Genomic DNA, 20,624 nt, shown 5'->3' with positions numbered 1-20,624 from the left:
CTGCTATCGGGACCTCCACTAAGACTGCCTTATGGACCAGATTCAGGACCTCCACTTGTAGGGCCATCTGCTCCCGTGTTGAGGACCGGTTTGGGGTCAGGATGAACCTCCCACGAGGGACTCGCTGAAAGTCGAGTCTCAGGCCAGAACCTACCAGACCAAGGATCCAATTATTAGAAGAGATATTTGTCCAGGCAAGTAAGAAGCCCAATAACCTCCCCCCCTACCTGGGCCGCGAGTCATTGGCTCGGTTTTCAGGGGCCTTGGCTAGCAGAAGAGGATCCGAACAGGAGCCCTTTACCTTTCGGTCTATGGTCTTCCCATTTATCCCGACCCTTCTGGCGCCTATTACGTAGAAACCTTTTCTGAAAAGGACGTTTGTACGTGGGGGCAGATAAGTTAGGAAAGCCCTTTTTTGTGTCACTTGCTCTATCCAGTAGCTCATCCAGAACCAACCCAAAGAGATGTCCCCCTTCACAAGGGATAGCGCAGAGTCTTGTCCTCGCATGAATGTCCCCCAGCCAACATTTTAGCCACAAAGCTCTCTGGGCAGAGTTAGACATGGCGGTCGACCTTGCTGCTAATCTGACGGAATCTGCTGATGTGTCCGCCAGAAAGGCTGCCGCCCCCTGAAGAGACATGTCCACCAAGATTTCCTTCCTGGGGGTATTGTTTTTAAGATGGGCTACCAGCTGGTCCAGCCAGATTAGGGACCTGGCAGTACAAGTAGCTGCCACCGCGGGTTTTAGGGCTCCCACCGAAGTCTCCCAGGTGCCTCTAAGGAAAGAATCAGCCTTTCTATCCAGGGGGTCTTTAAGAGCTCCCATATCATCAAACGGAAGGGAGGAACTCTTAGAGGCTTTGGAAATGGCCACATCAATCTTGGGGGCTTTTTCCCAGGAAGAGGCAGATTCCTCAAAGGGGTACTTCCTTTTGAAGAATGGAGGTAGAGTGCCCTTCCTTTGTTTTTTTCCATTCGCTAAGGATTAAGCCCTGGATTTTTTCGTTCAACGGAAAACTCCTTCTCTTCCTTTGACCCAGCCCCCCAAACATAACGTCCTGGACTGACTTCTCCTGCCTGGCCTCTGATGCCCATGGTGGACCGAACCATTTTAATCAATCTGTCCACTTCACCAAGGGGGAAGCAATTTTGTCCCACACCACTATCAGAGGAGGAAGCAGAGGAAAAGTCTGCACTATCTGAATCCGACTCATAGGGAGAGGATAGGGGGTCATCCAAGACCAAGGGGATCTTACAGTCCGAGTTCATTTTCTCTTTAACTCTCTTGGAGAGGACCTTGTGAATCTGTTTTAACTAAGGTTTTTAAACCAGAAGCTAGAGCAGGACACTCTTCTGCCAGTGTCTGGTTTATGCACAACTGACATAGCTTTTTAGGGTATCCGTCAGGAAGAAGAGACTTGCATAGTGCACACTGTATATGCTTTGCCTTGGCGGTACATTTCTTCCCCTTATAAAATATGGAAGGGGAGAAGGGATACCATATTACTAAGTGAACTTACTCAAAGATCACTTACCCAGGCGGCTCAGGAAGAAAAAACAGCTGGTACCGGATTGGAGGAAGGACCCTTCTCGGCCGGGGGACCTTCCCTAGAGGCTGCAGATTCGTCCGTTCTACCAGAGGTATGGTAACCAGACCTAGACCCCGAGCTCCGTTTTCCTGAGGACCGGCTACCAGGACCACGTGCGCGATGCGTTTTTTGGGGCTCCCCAGACAGCCGCTGAGATGGTGAAGATAGCGGCTGCTCAACCTCCTGCTGCAACTGGCCACCTTCAGACTCCATAATGAAAGAATGAAGGTTTGGGAAGCACTGAGCCATGTTACCTGATAGGTTAAATAGGTACTGGCTCCTCCCCTCTAGCAGCACCTCAGCACACTTTTTTTGAATTTCACGCTCTTTTGCACATGATCGCTGAGTCAGTGACATCGGGCCGCAACTTACCGAAACCCGGAAGTACGCATGCTGTCAGCACTTCCACAGGTAAGCCACGCTTTCGTGATATACCACGCTGCGTTCACCCAGGGAAGGGCGAGGGGACACAATCACCTTGGCCCTCACACCCCCCTCCCCATACTTATGGAGGGTGATGGTGGGCTGTCACCCCCACTTGGAATGCAGACCCCCACTGCACTTTTGGGGCTCAGCCAGGGCCTACACTCCCACGGGAGGCGCACCTGGCTGTGGCAGAAAAAGGGAATGCAACCCCAGACAGGGGCGCAGCCCCACTACAAAAAAAAAAAAAAAAAAAAAGAGAACCCCCAGTGCCTCAGGATGCTGTGCCTCTCCCATATAGGGGAGCACGAGCATCGGCCAACGCTGGAGCTGCTGTCCCCAGACAGGGGATCAGGATCACAGCCGTCGCCATCCATGTTTTATGCCTGCGACTGGCTTCCTCCATCAAGGACAGGAAACCAAACTGAGGCGAGAGGGAGGGCTGCCCCCTTTTAAGCCTGTAGGTTTCCTGCCCTTGGTGGGCGGATTCCCTCTCTAGTGGTGCTCTCATGGTCAACCGATATATAGCAGCATTGTTTTCTGATGTTGCATTATCTTGCTAGTGCCCATACACAGGTAGTGCTGCCACACCAAAACCATGCGCTTGACCTATACAAGGCTTGTAGCCGAGAACCACTTACCGTAAAAGCATGTGCGATTTTTGCCATGTAGCACATCTCTACACGTATGGTCACCCGTTAGGGAAATAAGACTTTTTGGCCATGAAGCCACAGACCAAGATCTGAGATCACAAAAAGAATAACCAGAAGCTAGGAAGCTGCTGAAGGCCAAAAAAAGGTATATTAAACTGCTACTTGCTAAACCCCAAAGAGTATTTTTTATTTTTTTTTTGCAATTCAACATTTCTGCTATAAATGCCCACATATGAATGGTGGATTGACTCTTATAAATTGACTTTGCAATCTAGTAGTCAGAGGCCAGCTAGTCACCTCCACTCTATGGACAACTAGTAGAAGTTTATTGGAAGACAGCTATCCATTGTAAGTTGTATGCAGTGACCAAAAATGAGAAAGTCAATGTAGGCAGCAACAAACATGTTTTAATACAACAAAAACATCAAATCAAGTGGAAAAAAGTTGACAGATCACTAAAACATTTCCATTGGAAATGTGCTAAAACCTTTTGTTCCAGTCTACCATCTCACAGCTATTTTTTTATGTGTTACTAGCCTACTCTTCACACGCTTTCGATAATCATGCACAAAAGGACCTAGCGTTGAGTGCTGAGACATATTAAAAGTCCTTCTACTGCAAATATTCATTTTTCAAGAGTGCCAGCCTTGGCAGGAAAGAATGATGATATAATTCACATCTCAGAAACCATGGACCTTCAGCTGTTCTTCCTTAACAATGCCAATCTGCAAAAACAGAAGGAAAGTTAGAATTTAGAAGTGAATTAGTGTTATGCACAGTAAAGTCACATCAAGTGGTTTATGACTGTTCACATGCAAGCGCTTTAAATATATTTGCACAACTCCTGATTATGAGAAGTTAATGGAACTAGCTGGGTCTGGTGCAACACTTTTCAATTACGTGGAGCTTGTCCAGATAGGGGTGTTGTGTTGACATGCAATCACAATTGGAAATTCCAACAGAATTTTACACCAATCCCTGACTCTTGTACATTTCTTTGCAGTAGAACAAGATGCTCCAAAGTTCATTAAAATTGGCATACAACACTAGTCTTGGCGACCCAGTCTTCACTAAAAGGGGTGTCTAGGACTAAACTGAAGGATAGTATGTCTACTTTCAATCTTAAGGGTATGTGCCCACAATGTATACCAGCCTGCAGCCCCAAAGCTATGGAATAGTCACACGGCTTCTGCTCATTAGGCAAGTGAACAGTGCTACTTTTTTTTTTACATGCGGACTTTCCTCAGTAGTCTATGGGGAAAGCCCACATCCGGACCCACAAGAGAAAATGACATGCTGCAGATATGAAAGACGCACCGCATGTCAGTTTCCACAGTGATCCACAGGTGCCCAGATACGCATTGTGGACATGGGATTTCTAGAAATACCATTCACTATGCTGTAACATCTGGATGCTGCAGGTTTGACACTGCATAAGCATGAAGTGTCAAACCAACAGTGGCTCTGGATCGTGTGCACATACCCTTAAACTAGGAATATGAGATCAGTAGATGCCTGACTTGAATGGGAGAAACTGCAGTGTTCAGAGTTGTACATTACTCTCACCTTCCAGCTTCTGGAGCACATTTCAGCTGATGCTGAGGGTGACAGGTGTTAAGACACCCACCCCACTGATCCCATGTTGAACATTTAGAGTATTGTTTGGTACTTCAGCCCCAGACATTAATCACAATACCATCAGACTTTTTATCATTTGATAAAATGATCCATTTCCTCTCAAATTATCACACCAAGAAGAGCCACAAGACATCTTCCTCTGGATATAACATGCAGTCCATTGCCTGTTCATTGTAATTCTTTCCTAGCAGATTACAGGAAATAGGGATTAGACAGGGGAGCTGGAGCAGAGTCTCAGGCAAGGTATTGCGGAGCACCAGAATCAGGATAGTTCCTGCATTAGACTGGCTATGTGGACAAAGGAGTATTTATATTGTTGCAGGATGAGGGCAGCAAGACCATGATCAATGGGTTGTGTAAAAAAGGACAGGAATGCTTTAAAAAGGTGCACAAATCACTTGCACAGCCAGGGATTAATTGTTTAAAAACCAAAGATTAGCTGTTTAAAACTTATAAAGTAATGGAATGAGGGATTTTACAAAAATAGAAGAGTGGGCTTAATTTCATTTAAAAGAAAATATGGCTTAAGGCCAACTAAAAGTTTATGCAATCAGGAGAGATCAGCTAATGGGCAAGAAGTGCAAAGATTAACACAGCAATGCATTAAAGATTAAAGTTTTGCCAGAATCCTGAACTTGGCATCTTTACACCAGTTTTACCCTGCTCCCCAAAATAGGTAGAGCAGGAGTGTGACACCACAGCTAGATTCATTAATGACAAACTGTGGTGTACCTTACACCAGGAATTTTACCCCAGTGCCTGTATGGGAGATTCATTGTGAAATGCATGACACTTTTCAAATTGGACACTGGATTCTCAAGTCATGCATCTCTTAATGGATCTGGCATGTTTGACTCCAACACCCCTCATTAAGAATTGCATGAACAATGCTGGATTTGATGAACCAGAAGTTATTAGTGCTAAGAATAGTTAACTTCTCACTGCATTGAGAGTCATTTGCTTTGAGCTTTTTGACCAGTAGCTTAAAGTCCATTAAAACTGCAGCAAAGTGCTTTATTACTCCCCCACCAGAAATGCTTTTCTAGACAAGTAGAAAAGCAGATGCAAGAAATAGTGCAGCTTCTCTTCAGAGAATACAAAATGAAAGTCACTATGATTGGTTGCTATGGGCTGCAAAGTTTTACTTTAGCGCTTTCTATAAATCTTTAGGGCAAGGGTGGGGAATCTTTTCTGCCAATGGCCATTTGGATACCTATACCTTACTTCAGGGGCCGTACAAAATGCTCGCCAACTAAGAACATCCTGATGCTGCCACTGGTCAGGATGTAATCTTTCATTGCACGCAACTCAGTTTAGTAGTTAACACATGTGCTCACAGAGCAAAAGAGTAGTTACTTACCAGTAACGAAATTTCTCAGAACCCATGACTGCACCACGGAGAGAGGGGATCCGCCCGTCAAGGACAGGAAACCTACGGATAAAAAGGGCGGCACCTCTCTCCCACATCAGTTGGTTTAGAGAGCACCGAGAGGACCGCCAGGTTAGTAACACCAAATATGGCATTTTTATTTATATTATATATGTATTTTTTTTAATTTTCCCCCAGGCACACCCTGCGACTAAACAGGTAGTAACGATTGTGCACACCCATGTGTAAGAAAAAAGGGGAGGGAATGTACGGGTGCCGTCATGGGTCCAAGAAATTTTGTTACCGGTAAGTAACTACTTTCTCTTTCCCCATTACGGCACCACGGAGAGATTGCAGAGCAGTAAAGATTAGGGAGGGACCACCGCTTCCAGAACCCTTCTGCCAAAGGTAAGATCTAAAGACTATGTTAGATCCAGCCAGTAGTGTTTAAAGAACGTGGAGGGAGAAGACCAGGTCGCCGCTCTACATCTGTTCGATTGAAGCTCCGGCCTTCTCCGCCCAGGAGGCTGCCACTGCCCTCGTCGAGTGAGCACTTAGGCCCACTGGTGCAGTTTCCCCGCTTGAGGAATAAGCCAGAGAAATGGCTTCCCTTATCCACCTTGCCAAGGTTCCTTTGGAAGCTTTGTCCCTTCAGAGATCCCTGGAAGCACACAAAAAGAGCCCTGTCCTTCCTACACTCCCGTGTGGCCTCTAAATATTGCATAATGCACCTCCTGACGTCCAAGGTGTGAAGGGCCTCTTCCCCCTTGTTTTTTGGGGCTGCGCAGAAGGAAGGGAGGGTGACCTCCTGTGACCTGTGAAAAAGGGATCCCACCTTAGGACCAACCCTCCGTACCTTCCTAAGTGTCACTCTGTCGTCTAGAATCTGCGTAAAGGGGGGGGGTCCTGCGGATAGTGCTTGGATGTCACTAATGCAGCAAGCCGAGGTGAGGGCTACCAGAAGGGACGTTTTAAGGGATAAGATTTTTAGGGATGCTTCCCCTAGAGGTTCAAAGGGGCCTCTGGTCAGGGCTGAAAGAACAAGATTTAAATCCCACGGAGGAGCCTTCCGGGAGGGGATGGGCCTGGATCTATGAGATGCCCTGATGAACCTGGAGACCCATCTATCCCTTGCCAGGTTGCAGTTATACAGGGCTCCCAGAGCTGCCACCTGAACCTTCAATGTGCTCGTGGCCAACCCCAGCTCCAGCCCCCTCTGAAGGAACTCCAGGACGGTAAACACGGGGGCCTCCCCCACTATATCCGTACCTGCAAAGGAAAGGAATTTCTTCCAAGTTTTCCCGTAGAGCCTAGTAGTTACAGGTTTTCTACTCTGCAGCAAGGTAGAGATTAGATTGGGGGAAAACCCTTTATCACTCAAATTCCAAGCTGTCAAGTGCAGGTTTGATACCTGCGGGTGGAGTACTGGACCCCGAGACAGCAGGTCTGGAACTTCCGGAAGGACCCAGGGGTCAGAGACCGACATGATCCTCAGCCAAGAAAACCAAGGCCTTCTTGGCCAGAAGGGGGCGATCAGGATCGCATTTGCCTCGTCTTCCCTGATCTTCCTCAGAACTGCCGGAATGAGAACAATCTGAGGAAAGGCATATACTAGCTGGTGGTCCCATGGGATCAAGAAAGCGTCTAGTGCTACTAGGTTCCCCCTCGGGCCGATCGAGCAAAATGTGTCCACCTTTTAGTTTTTCCAGTTGGCAAATAGGTCTACACATGGGATTCCCCAAGCCCTCGTGATCTTTTTGAACACTAGCTGGTTCAGTTCCCATTCGCCCTGTCTCAGCTGGGTCCGGCTTAGGATGTCCGCCGTGACGTTCATTGACCCTTTTATGTGCAGAGCTGATAAGGACTCTAGATTCTTCTCTGCTACGTGGAGGATGGAGCTTGACGCCTGAAGGGAGATGGACCGGGTACCCCCTGGTGATTTAGATATGCCACCACTACTCGGTTGTCCGAGAACACTCACGTGGTGACCTTTTAGCACGTTTAGAAATTCCAAGAGGCCATACTTCACCACCAGAAGATCTTTCATGTTGGAGGAAGAACCTTCCACCCCTTTTGCCCAGACCCCCTGAGCCACTCGGTCGTCTAGATGAGCCCCCCACCCCCTGGAGCTTGCATCTGTTGTCAGAATCTGGGGTGTCTGTATTGTCCATGGGACGCCCCTGCCTAGATTTTCTTCCTTTGTCCACCATGTTAAGGAAAGTAAAGTTTTTGAGGATAAGGTCAGTTGACTGTCTAAGTGCCCTCTTAGAGATTTTTCTGCCCCCAAAATCTCCCATTGTAAGAACCTGGTGTGCAACTGAGCCCAGCAGACACCTGGGATGCAGGCAGTCATAGAACCTAGGAGGGACATTGGTCCCCTTAGTGTCATAACTGGATGCTTTCCCACATAGGACACACAGGCTATCATATTTTGGACTCTTCCAGAAGACGGCATTCCTGACTCCTTGAATCTAACAGGATACCCAAGTATTCCTGTAGCTGAACTGGCTCCAATCTGGATTTTTTTAGATTTAGAAGCCATCCCAAACTAGTCAAAGAATCCATGACTACTGCTAGCTGGTCTTTGCAGTGGCTGAACGAGTTGCCTATAACCAGTAGATCATCCAGGTATGGGACTATCAGGATGTTACTCTCCCTCAGATGAGCCATGACTTCCGACACAACTTTCGTGAAGACTCTGGGGGCTATTGCTAACACGAAGGGAAGAGCCACATACTGGAAGTGTCTGATTGTGCCCCTTATTGGTATAGCTACCCTCAGGAATTTCTGGTAGTCCCTGTGAATGGGGACATGATAGGCGTCCTTTAGGTCTAAGACCGTCATGAAACAGCCTGAAAAAAGTAATTTCACACAAGTTTTTATTGACTCCATCTTGAAAGGTTGTATATTCAAGAACTTGTTTAATTTCTTCAGGTTCACGATAGTCCTGAGTGTACCGTCCGGTTTTCTCCTGAGGAATAGGGCTGGTTTTCTCCCGAGCTGGGACCTCCTGCAGGACCACTCTGTCCACTAGGTCTAGGACTTCCTGTTCTAGAGCCAACTGCACTACCACTGAGGACCTTACAGGGGTTACTGTGAAATTTCCTCAGGGAGTGGAGGGGAACTGGAGTTTTAGCCCAGATTTTATCAGGCCCAAAATCCAGCCCACATTTGAAATCTTTTCCCAGGCTGGGAGGAAATGGAGCAGTCATCCCCCCACCTGGGGCTGCGTTTCATTGGGCGGGCTTGTTGCTGTCACTAAGGGGCCTGTTGAACATAAACCCCTTGGCCTTCCTCTGTTTCCTATCTTCCCACCTATCTTGATCTTTGGGGGGCCTCCTTTGCATGAATTTTTTGCTCCGAAAACCCGTCCTGAATGATGAACCGGAGAGAACCGGAAATCACTTTGTCATCCCCGGCTTTATCCAGGATGTCATCCAGGGTAGATCCGAACAAAAATTCCCCTTCACATGGGATGGAGCACAGTTTGGATTTTGTCTGGAGGTTGCCTGGCCAGCATTTGAGCCAGAGCCCACCTAGCTGCATTTGAAAAACTCCCTGCTCTGGCTGCCAGTCTGATGGAGTCGGCTGAGGCGTCTGCCAGAAGAGCTGCTGCGCCTTTCATCACAGGGATGGTCCCTATAATATCCTCCCTTGAAGCCTTGTCTTTTAGCGGAGATTCCAGCTGGTCCAGCCAAACCATTAAGGATCTGGCTGAACAAGTGGCTGCCACTGCAGGTTTTAAACCCCCCTGCCGCTTCCCAGGCTCCTTTCAGAAAGGAGTCCGCTTTTTTGTCCATAGGGTCTTTGAGTACCCCCATGTCTTCAAACGGCAGGGCATATTTTTTAGAAGCTTTTGCTATCGCCATGTCAATTTTTGGCGCTTTATTCCAGAAAGAGCATACAGGGTCCTCAAAGGGGTATTTCCTTTTTGGGGCCAACAACCCTTTCCTCTCTGGTTTCTTCCATTCTCTCTTAATCAGATAGTGTACCTGATCATTAAGAGGGAAGGATCTCTTTCTTTTCTGACCTAAGCCACTGAACATTATCTCTTGAATGGACTTTTTGGGATGAGGATCTACAAACCCCATGGTGGACCTAACTGCTTTGATTAAGCTATCTGTTCCATCTATAGGGAAACAGTTACGACCACCGTCCTCTGAAAATGAGGAAGCAGATGATGAACAGGATGATTCAGATACCGCAACTTCATCATCTGATTTACTAGACTCTGACTCTGGGGAAAGGTACCTAGTTTTTTTTATGCTCCCCCCCCCCCCCCCCCTTTTGGAGGGATTTAAAGGTATCTTCGACTTGCGATTTTATCAGGGATCTGAGCTCGGTAGCAAACTTAGGGGGTCTCCTCACAGATGGGTTGCTCGATGCACGAGCTACATAGTCTCTTTTGCCATGTGGTGGGTAGATCCGCTGCGCAAAGTGCGCAGGCCCCATGTTTTAACATCCCCGTGCTCTTCCTTCCCTAGGAAGAAAAAAAAAAAGAGGGGGGAGGGCCCAAGTTACAAGTGAACTTTCACAAAGATCACTTACCGCCCAGACGAAAGAGAGGAATACCGCATTCGAAGAGGAACCTGCTCTGGTAGTTGGGTCTTTCGCCGAGGCTGATGCCATGCCGGAATCTTTGCCAAACTTGAAGACCTGCCGGACCGACTGCTTCCTCCGTCACCTTGAGTATGTTGATGCGGAGGGCCGCTGGAAGGTCCTTTCGTGCGTTTCCTCTGAGGTGATGGAGATTGTGAGTGGGGGCGCAGGGACTGCACCTCCTGGGGCTCCTGGTCACTCATGCTGCTGGTTTCAACGTATGCCAGGAAGCATTTTCCCATTGCTTCCCTGGCTATTTAAGCTATGCAGGTGACTGCCCCCACCCCCTCCAACACCGATGCGGGGAGTGCCCCCCCCCCCTCTGGCTAGGGCACCGCTGTGTCCTACATATTACCTTTCCCGCACGCGTTTGAACTTGCCGCTCCACTTCCAGCACGCGCGCGTGGGGGAGCGTCAGCACGCGCGCGTGCCCAAATGCCGAATCGCTATCCAGCAAGCATGCGGGGCGTGCGCTGCAGAAGGCCCAGGCCTATCTCAACCCGAGCCCCGGACCCCTATACTTACCGCCTGGGCCCGACGCCACAAGAGACAGTGCTTACTTCATGTCTCCCTGCCACCCTAGAGGCCCGCTGACCCCAGCTGTGGCGCTTCAGGACACCGCACCAGCCAAGGCAGGGAACCCCCGCTGCCTGAGCCGGACTGGTCGGGCCTGGTAAGTAAAATCTTTTCTTTTTTCAGGATTTTTCATCTGTAGGTCCCGTCAAGGACAGGAAACCAACTGATGGGGGAGAGAGGTGCCGCCCTTTTTATCTGTAGGTTTCCTGTCCTTGAAGGGCAGATCCCCTCTCTCCATGGTGCAGTCATGGGGAAAGAAAAGTTAATGGACTAGTTACCGGCAAGATACAGCTGCCGGTCCAAGCACTGCGGTCTCCAGGGATTTGCCTGGGGGCTGGCTCTAAAACCCCCGTCACACTAAGATTGCTGCCAAGTCACAAGTTTTGTGACGCAACAGCGACCGCTACGTTTGACACGTAGCAGCAACCAGGCCTTTGCTGTGAGATCGCTGGTCGTGTCGAAATGGCCTGGACCATTTTTTGATCGTTGAGGTCTCGCTGGGTAGCACGAGTCGGTGTTTGACACCTTACCAACGACCTCATTGGCGACTCAGAACTGAGAAGTCATCCCTCATCGAGGTCCGAATCGTCAGAGTAGCTGCTATGTGACAGGGTCCCAACAACAGCCAACATAGTTATACAGGTCGTTTCGGGTCACCGTATTGTTACTGCGTCATTGGGAAGATCTGACTGTTAGACATCTCACCAGCGACAACATAGCGACGCAGCAACGATCCCTGCCAGGTCATATCGTTGTCGGGATCACTGTAGCGTCGCCGAGTGTGACTGAGGTTCCTCACCCCTGCTTTAGAGTATGGGAAACAGAGGGACAGGAAGGGCACAGCCAGGATGATCACATCTATCCGTTTACTAGCCTGGTGGTCAGACAATGGTTTTCTTAAGTAAGGGTAGAATGTATAAGTGTAAAAGACGGGATGAAATTTAAACTGGTTGAATACTAATGTGAGCAAGCAATACACTTATTGGGGGGAGTTGCTGCAGTGTTTCAAGTCATGAATTGATTTGTAAGGGCATGAACAAATAACTTTAAGATTCAACAGTACAAATGACTCAGGCCTTGATATACCAACCAGGACTACTTACCTCCATAAGAAACTGACAGATGTTTTTCCTCTGGTCACCCTGAAGTTGAATGACTTCACCGTACTCTGGATGTTCAATCACAGTACCATTACAGGCAAATTTCTACGAGGTAGAGAACAAAAGGCTGTAATAAAGGGCCACTTCATTTCATAGCAATCTGCATTTTATTAGTGTCTGCTGAACCACATCAGGACCATTACTAGGCACATTTCAGAAACATTGCCATTTTATTATGCAGTTAGAAAAATAGTCAGTTTAATAGTCAAAATATGTACCTTCTTAAAGGCTTTTACAAGTTTCTTTTTGTCGTAATCATCTGCAATACCCTGTACAGTGGTCAGAGTCTTTCTGCCGTTTCGTTGTTGAATTCTTATATGGATATAATCTTCAGTCCCTGCCGGGAGTAAGTCGTCACCCTTAGTTGCATCAGCAAAGGGGTCTGAAAAAAAAAAAAAAAAAAGAATTTTTTTAATTGTGGAACAGTTTAAGAAAAAAAAAAAAAAAAAGTATAATCTCATTTGTTAACCTAATAAACATTTATATCCCTGCTTTTCAGCACAATTCCAAGAGCCATACCCATTATTCAGTTGATAAAGCATGAGGAAAAGTTGCATTAGTGTCCCTTTTTAAAGGAACTTTTTGGGGTGGAACAATTTTTACAGCACTAACCAATTGAAAAACTGTCCTAGAAACCATAATCCATGCACAACCATGGTCCCTGCACCCCTACGCACATTTCATGGCTAGACTTCCCTAATCTCCCCTGAGGAAGTCTAGCCATGAAATGTGCTTAGGGGTGGAGGGACCAGTTTGTGCACTGACCTCTCACAGCTATTTCAATAAGGTATGGATTGATATTGAGTACATTATAAACTCTCTCCGCTTCCACCAACACTGATTCTATATATTGTATTCATGGGAGATTGTTAGTGGTTACTGACACTGCCTTATACCTTACTATACTTATAGCTGAGGTTAGGTGTTCAAAACTTCCTGTTGTCCCTTACAGTTGGAGGTGCTTTTTATCCTTTCATGTGTGTTAACAATGCAAACAGTTTACATTTTAAAAAAGTGTACCATTTGGTCTGATCAGTAAGTAGATCTGTTAACCAAACTTGATATTTTTATAGCACTAGTTAAAAGATTAAAAGGTCTGCATGATTATGGCAATACAAGATCTGTTTGGCCTTCCAATAAAAATGCGTTTGTTGCCATATTTTAAAACTAAAATGTATTTTTTCCATCAACGAAGCAGTGTGAAGGCTTGCTGTGTGCAGTGGGGGCTGTAGTTTATTGGCACCATTTTGGTGGTTATAGAACTCATTGTTTCCAGTGTTTTGAAGTCTGAGTCCATTTGGATGGTGTCAGTATAATAAAATTGACCTACTCAAGACTCCTAAAATATACAAATTTGGTACAGTAGTTCAATGCAGTATGAGAGAATCTCATAAGAATTTGGTTAAGTTATTAAATATCTGTTCTATTCCCAATTAGGGATCTCAGCTTTTATGAATCTGCAGCACTTTATGTACATTCTCAGTAGTGATGCTCCTGATCTGTAGGAGGAAAAAGGAACTGAAGGAATGCCTGTACTCATCTCTGAACTGCTAGAGTGAACATGAAGACCGCTTGATTATTGTATCATATTGGTGATTAAAAGCCTTATGTTACCATTTTACTACAGTAAGCTTATCACTTTAAGGGGTTGTCTGGTCAAAACCGATAAGTCTGCAGTCACATGCGCTCTGTAGGAATTCGCCAGTTTCAGATCCCGGTATGTATGAATTATACATACCCTAGCCAGTGGATGTGGCCTCAGCCTCACTCCTTACACTTGTATAGAGCCAAGGCTGCACCCTGTCTAGTGACATGGCCGGCCAGTGGGCATGCCGGACTAGAGGGCGCAGCCTTGCTCAATACAAGTGTATGGAGAATGAGGCCACAGCCCAGGGGTATGTATAACTTACATACCCTGCATTATCAGGTCTGAAACTACGAATCCCCACAGCACCCCACTTGGGCGGTGGGGGATTCATAAGTTTGCAGTCACACAGTAACTACACACTTATCGTTTTTGACCAGACAACCGCTTTAAACATTAGCCACGAATGAGGAAGTCCAAATCTGGAAAATTGAGGCGTCAGGAGTGGCTTACCGACTCCACAGCCCTGATTTTTTTCAATGAGACAATTAGAATCAGGCTATGTGCCCACGTTGAGGAAATGAAGCATATTTTTTATGCTTCTCCCTGGCAGGAAAATCGCATGCAGATTTTACATGCAGTTTTCCCGCCAGGTAGAAGCGTTTGTGAGGAGTCTTTGCATGCATTTCCGCATGCGGGTTATCAAGCACTTCTCCAAGTGATTTAAGCATCACTTGGAAAAGTGCTTGACAACTTGTTCACACTATAAATCCATGCAACCGGCATGGATTTATATAGTGTGACCAAGTAATAGTTAAAAAAATGAATCAGAATGGTAAAAAATAAAAAAAAATAAAGTTTATACTCACCTTCCGATGCATTCTCTGCCCCGTCTGGAGTCTTGAGCGGCTCACGCTGTTGTGTGCAGGACCTTCAGTGATGTCATTGAGTCATGTGATGGTCACATGACTCAATGACGTGGCAGGTCCTTCACACAACAGCGTGACGGAGGGAAAACATCAGAAGATAAGTATAAACTTTATTTTATTCTTTTTTTTACAGGTTCTTTGGTACCCAGGTCTGGATGAGAGTCTCCTCTCCTCCAGACTTGGGTACCATCCACACATTGATTCCTCATGCAGAAACGCAAAATTAATGAACATGCTGCGGATTTTTGACCACCGCATATACGCTGCGGAAAAATCCGCAGCATGGGCATTGACATTGCGGAATGCCATTGGGGACCATGGGGGTGCGGATATACATGCATTTTACAAGCGTTTACGCTGCAGAAATTCTGCAGCATATACGCTTGTAATACGCAACGTGGGCATGCAGCCTCAGTGATCTAAATACAACAATCTTCCAATTAATCAGACGTCCACGTGTTCATTAGCAGCAAGAGTCTGACCCCATCTTGTACACTGAACCACCAGTGCAAAAGTATTTGTGAAGGGAGGATGAGCAGGTCAGCTGTGAAATCACCTATTGAAGTTGGCTGATCCTACTTCCTGCTATATTTTAATATGAATAAAGTGGATTCAAACACTAGGTCTTTCTGATGAACTTTACTTCAACTCCTTCCTGACATGGCCAATTTCATATTTTGTGCTGCTTTTCTTGCTTCTTTCAAGAGCCATAACTGATTTTTCTGTCTACATGGATTTATTTTAAGTGTACAAGTTGTATTTTTCAAATACCATTCATTTTACCAAATATGCTGGACCATAAGTAAAATTTTTAAGTGACATTATGTAAAATGCAAATTCTCACATTATACACCATAAAAGCAATCCCCAAAACCATGTGATAAAGATGACCTGCATCATGATCATGTACAAGTCAACAGTAGGGCAATACAAAGATTTAGTGGCAAAACAAAAAAATGCCATTTTATTTGTGACCAGCAAAACTTCATTTGTCAGTCTATGCAAGGAATTGTTTTGTGGAAGTTGCCAATTTCCTTGTTCCATCATTTTATTCATGGGTACCTGTAAAAACTGGTGAAAGTGAGATGTTAGGCAGAGGACTGGTGTGTGGTGTCACTGTTTTCAGCTGTTGGCTGTCGTGGCCCACCCTAGAGAATGAATGGCGGTGCACACGGCTGACCATTGGTCCATTCACTTGGGACTTCCAGAGCCCCAGTTCTTGGGATCAGTGGAGGTCTAAGGAGTTTGAACACGTACAGCCCCTTTAACATTTCTACACATTCAGTCCCTCAAGGGACTAGCTTGACCACATTTGGGGAGAGGGTAAGACCCTGATAACCACAGCATCCAGTTGTTACTAACACTAACTTTGTCAAGCTTACAAGGGGTGAGACTGAAGCAATCAGCACTAAAGACAGTCAGCAATTACAGGCAAAAGTAGACTTTATAACGGGATTGGCGTCAAGTTTATGGAAAAAGCTCAGATCCTGCTCATGACATCCAGTGATGTCAGAAAAAGGTTAAAGAGGTTAAGTAGCATTACAGCCAACATTAATATATACCAGATCATGTAATACACTGACAGACCAAGCCCATCATACTATGGCATGGCTGAGCCAGAAGATGCCAATAGCTAGAATGCAGCTGTCTATTAAAGGAAACCTGTCACCAGAAAAACACTATTAACCTGTAGATATGGGGTCAATCTGCAGGTTAATAGCATTAACCTGCCCAGCACCTGAACTTAGCTGAATGCTGTGGGGATAAAATGAACTTTATTACAGAAGTGTTCTGGTTTCAGTCACAGGGCTGGTGCTGGTTAAGTCACTGTGGTGGCAGTTGAGGCACCCCCAGCTCTGACTGACACTGGCTCTGCATTGGGGCTGGCTGTAAGTCATGGCCGTGGACACTTAGTTGCTGCACACCTACAGCGGTGATTGAACTAGCACCAGTGACTGAAATCAAAACGCTGATGAGGACAAACATGCATATTAACAGTTTTTCTGATGACAGGTTCCCTATAACCCCTTAAGGACCCTGGGATTTTCTGGGTTTTTTTTTTGCATTTTCGTTTTTGCTCCCCTTGTTCCCAGAACCATAACGTTTTTATTTTTTGGTCAATATGGCTGTGTGAGGGCTTATTTTTTATGGGATGAGTTGTACTTTTGAACAAAATTACTGGTTTTACCATATCATGTACAGGAAAAAAAATCCCAGATGTGTTGAAATTGCAAAAAAGTGCAATACCACAAATGTTGCTGGGGCTGGGTGAAGGCTTATTTTTTGAGTGCCAAGCTGAAGTTTTTATTGACACCATTTTGGGTAGATCCGATGTTTTGATTGCCCGTTATTGCACTTTATTGCAATGTTGCGGTGACCAAAAGAGTAATTCTGGTGTTTAGAATTGTTCTCGTTACGCCGTTTACCGATCGGATTCATTCTTTTTTTTATATTGATAGATCGGGCGATTCTGAACACGGCGATACCAAATATGTGAGCTTTTTTTAAAATTATTTTATTTTGAATGGGGAGAAAGGTGTGTGATCTAAACTTTATATTTTTTAAAAACATTTTTTCTCATTTTGCATGCTTCTATAGTCTCCATAGGAGACTAGAAGCAGCACTTGTCTGATCACCTCTGCTACATGAAAAGGAATAGGACATTTCATAACTTTCCCAAATTCTTATGAAAATCTATTTCCCACAAACTGAATTGAACTACTGTACCCAATTCTATATTTTAGGAGTTGTAGTCGATTTTATACTGACTCCACAGCCCTGCTTTTTCCTCCAAAATTTGGAGTGTAGGTGGTGTGTCTTCTAGTCCAAATGTACTATATTTTACTGTATTATATCGCTGTGGACTGTGTGGGGGGCAGCATCAGGAGCACAGGAGGCAGCAGCCAACACTGCCTGCTGCTAAAGGAAACAAATATTCACTGCTCGCCACGCCCATGGAAGTGTGGAGCACTGAATATTCATTCTCCTTAATAGCGGGTGCACACTGTAGCCACAGCTCCTGCAGCAGCTAGGCGGTCACATGTGCCCACTATTAAAGAGCATAAACAGTCATTTCTCTCCACGTCCATGGGAGTGGAGTGAACATTCATGATCTTTAATGGCAGGTATACATGATAGAAGGCGCACACTGGATCCATGACTCTGCTATTAAAGGGAATCTGTCACCACTGGAGTTATCAGACCTCTACTATAGCCATACAGGGTATAGAAAAGTAAATCTATACTTACCTGTATGGCCCCTAGCAGAGAAAAGCACTTTAATCAATTTTTTCCCACAGGCTTGGCGTCCCCAGATGCCAAGCAATCCCTGCCTAACTGCTTATTATTCCCCACGTCTCTGCACGTCACAGGGCCCTGTGCTCCCTGACTTCTAGACATGCACAAAGTGCAACTCAGAGCATGCAGGTGCCAGAAAATTAGTTTTTTTTTGTTTGTTTTTTTTTTTATTTTTTTTTTTTTTTTTTTTTTTTTTTTTTACACTTTGCTTCTCTAGTCTATAGAAATGCTCCTTTGCCATGAGCACCGACCACTAGGTGGCGCTCATAGCGATCAGTACATGGCAACAACTGGGGTCTGCTGCAGCCTCAGGGTTGTCATGCCCACCCATCAGTGACACACGAACACATGACGGGTCACCGATGGCCGGGGTAAGTGACGCGCTTCCGGCACAGTGCTGCAAGTGCCGTTGTCACAGACTGACAGCGCATTTAACATGTTAACAACTGCAGGTGGATCTCGATTCCACCCACAGCTGTTGCAGGCACAGCTCCGGAGCCCTCACTGAACTGGGGGTAATAGCCTGGTGCATACTATTAGGCCCCAGGCTTTAAAGGGGTTAATCCAATCAGTGAATGGCACAATGAGAATAAAGTCAAAACGCCAGAATTACATTTTGGCTGCAATAAAATGAAATAACAGGCGATCAACACATTATATCTAACCCCCTCAAAATGGTAACAATAAAAGTCAGCTCGGAGCACAAAAAATAAGCCCTCACACGGCCCCAGAAAGATGGAGAAGCTATGGGCCTAGGAAAACGGGTCACTTTTTGCAAACTTTGGATTTTCTTCTAATAAAAACTATACATGATTGGTATCTACAAGCTTGTAATGACCAGGAGAATCATAATGGCAGGTCAGCTTTAGCATTTAGTGAACATGGTAAAAAACCCTCAGGGTCATATTGACTGAAGACTAAAAGTTATAGCTCTGGTTAAACGGAGCAAAAGAAATAATGCAAAAACGGAAAAACCCAAGGTGGTGAAGGAGTTAAGACCATAAGGGTGCAAACACAGCATGCCCAACAGTGTTTACTTTAAATAAAGTAGGTGGCAAACCCTTTAAGGCATGGCGATTGATCACTGGTGATCAACAAAACTCTTAAGAACGAGTCAGCTGTCAATGATAAAGCCAAGATTCCGGGAGCCTGTACGTCCTGTGCCCATCAGCCCCGGGCACTGTATACACCCAGGACCTTCCCCGGGCTCCGCACACCCCGCAACCCGTCCGTTAACGTCTGGCAGTGTCCAGCACAGGAGTGCCCCACATAGGACTCCCCGGGCCCCTGTGCAGGAGACAAGGGTGGGGTTCTGCGGCCTGTAAACCCCCGTCTACCTCTTACCATCACAAAGCCCAGATAAGAAGCGACGTCCCGGCGCCTCCTTTGACACAGCATGTCGCCATTTTGTAACTGGAGACAAAGATGGAGTGCGAGATGAAGCCGAGAAGACGGCGCCGCCTGAGCCTGCCCGAGTGGGGAGACGGAAGCCTCTGTCCCGGGCCTGCAGGGCGGTCGGCCACCTACCGGAGTGCTGCACAGTCGCCGCGCACTACTCACCGAAAGAGTTGAGGTTCTGGATAGAGGACATGCGATATTATTACGTGCACGGAGTGCAGAGGAAAAGGCTGGCGGCGGCCGGAGCGGCGATGAAGAGCGGAGGCGTGCTGGTGTGGAGAGCTGTATGAGGAGCAGGGAAGCCGGGGCACGGACTGACGAGTAGCGCCTAAGGCTCTGAAGACGAGGCCTACAAAAGCCTAAACCAGCTCGCTTTGCAGTCTAGAACAAAATGGCCGTGTTGCGGCTTTTAGCTGCTTGCTTAGCCACCGATCACGTGGTGTACACGCCCTGATGTGACACTATGGGAATTGTAGTTCTTAGTGGACTACGTGTACAGGGACTTGAGGAAGGCGGAGGCAGGAATTGACTACAGATCCCAGAATGCAATGCTCTTAATCGGAAGAAGCGGCCGGCTGTACTCAGAGGAGGAGGGGACGAGTGTGAGCTACGTGACGGGCGGAGGAGGGGCGCCGCTGTTTACCTCAGTCGTGTTCTGAGGACTTGTTGGGTGTAGTAGTCCGGTCTGGTCGCCATTTTCCTTCAGTGGGTGGTTAGCTTTCAGTGTAACAGCGTCTAATTCCAACAGTAATTTATTATTTTTGAGGGCATAATTGGCAATACAGACACTGGGATAAATGACATTCACATTTTCTGCCAGTTGTTACCATAGCGATGGGTTTTATGTCATTAGTACACTTTTCTAGTTTTCTTTTTATTGGAGCTGTGAGAGGGAGTGTTTGGATTTTACAGGACGAGTTGAGAGTTTCCATTATCACTTATATGGGTCACTGGAGAATTAGGCAATGTTCAAACGTTGCATTTTTGCGCTTTGTATTTTTAGGCTAAGTGCCCACGATGCAGAAATGCTGCATATTTTTTCCGCTTCTCCCTGGCAGGAAAAAAAACATGCGGATTTTACATGCGTTTTTCCTGCCAGGTAGAAGCGTTTGTCAAGCGTTTTTGCATTCATTTCCACATGTGGGTTGTCAAGCGTTTTCCAAACGATTTTAGCATCACTTGGAAAGTACTTGACAACTTGGTCACACTATATAAATCCATGCAACCGGCATGGATTTATATAGTGTGACCAAGTAATAGTTAAAAAAAAATAAAAATGGTAAAAAATAAAGGTTTCCGCTGCGTCAGGTCTCTTGTATGGCTCACGGTGGTGTGAAAGGACCTTTCATGACGTCATTTAGTCATGTGACAGGTCACGCAACCGCCGACATCAGCGTGACCATTGCG

General features: G+C 46.2%; 1 protein-coding gene across 2 annotated transcripts; it reads right to left on the bottom strand.

The window, feature by feature from the left end:
- Window positions 1-3,053: 3,053 nt before the first annotated feature.
- EIF1B (eukaryotic translation initiation factor 1B) lies at window positions 3,054-19,639 on the bottom strand. 2 transcript variants are annotated; one of them, XM_073678120.1, is made up of 4 exons: window positions 19,380-19,639; window positions 12,227-12,390; window positions 11,952-12,053; window positions 3,054-3,391 (listed from the first exon to the last, which is right to left on the bottom strand). In XM_073678120.1, the coding sequence occupies exons 1-4, from the start codon at window positions 19,408-19,410 to the stop codon at window positions 3,347-3,349; spliced, it is 342 nt and encodes a 113-aa protein (XP_073534221.1). In that variant the 5' UTR covers window positions 19,411-19,639; the 3' UTR covers window positions 3,054-3,346. The 2 variants fall into 2 exon arrangements, 1 of the variants encoding a protein (XP_073534221.1); XR_012320071.1 differs by lacking the exons at window positions 11,952-12,053; window positions 12,227-12,390; window positions 19,380-19,639 and adding an exon at window positions 5,665-11,945.
- Window positions 19,640-20,624: the final 985 nt, after the last annotated feature.

This window comes from Phyllobates terribilis, unplaced genomic scaffold (genome assembly GCF_046119375.1).
Source record: "Phyllobates terribilis strain yellow unplaced genomic scaffold, ASM4611937v1 Scaffold_4__5_contigs__length_816908805, whole genome shotgun sequence".
NCBI classification, from domain to species: domain Eukaryota; kingdom Metazoa; phylum Chordata; class Amphibia; order Anura; family Dendrobatidae; genus Phyllobates; species Phyllobates terribilis.
The sequence above is the reverse complement of the archived record's forward strand: the minus strand, read 5'-3'. Positions and strand labels throughout refer to the sequence as shown.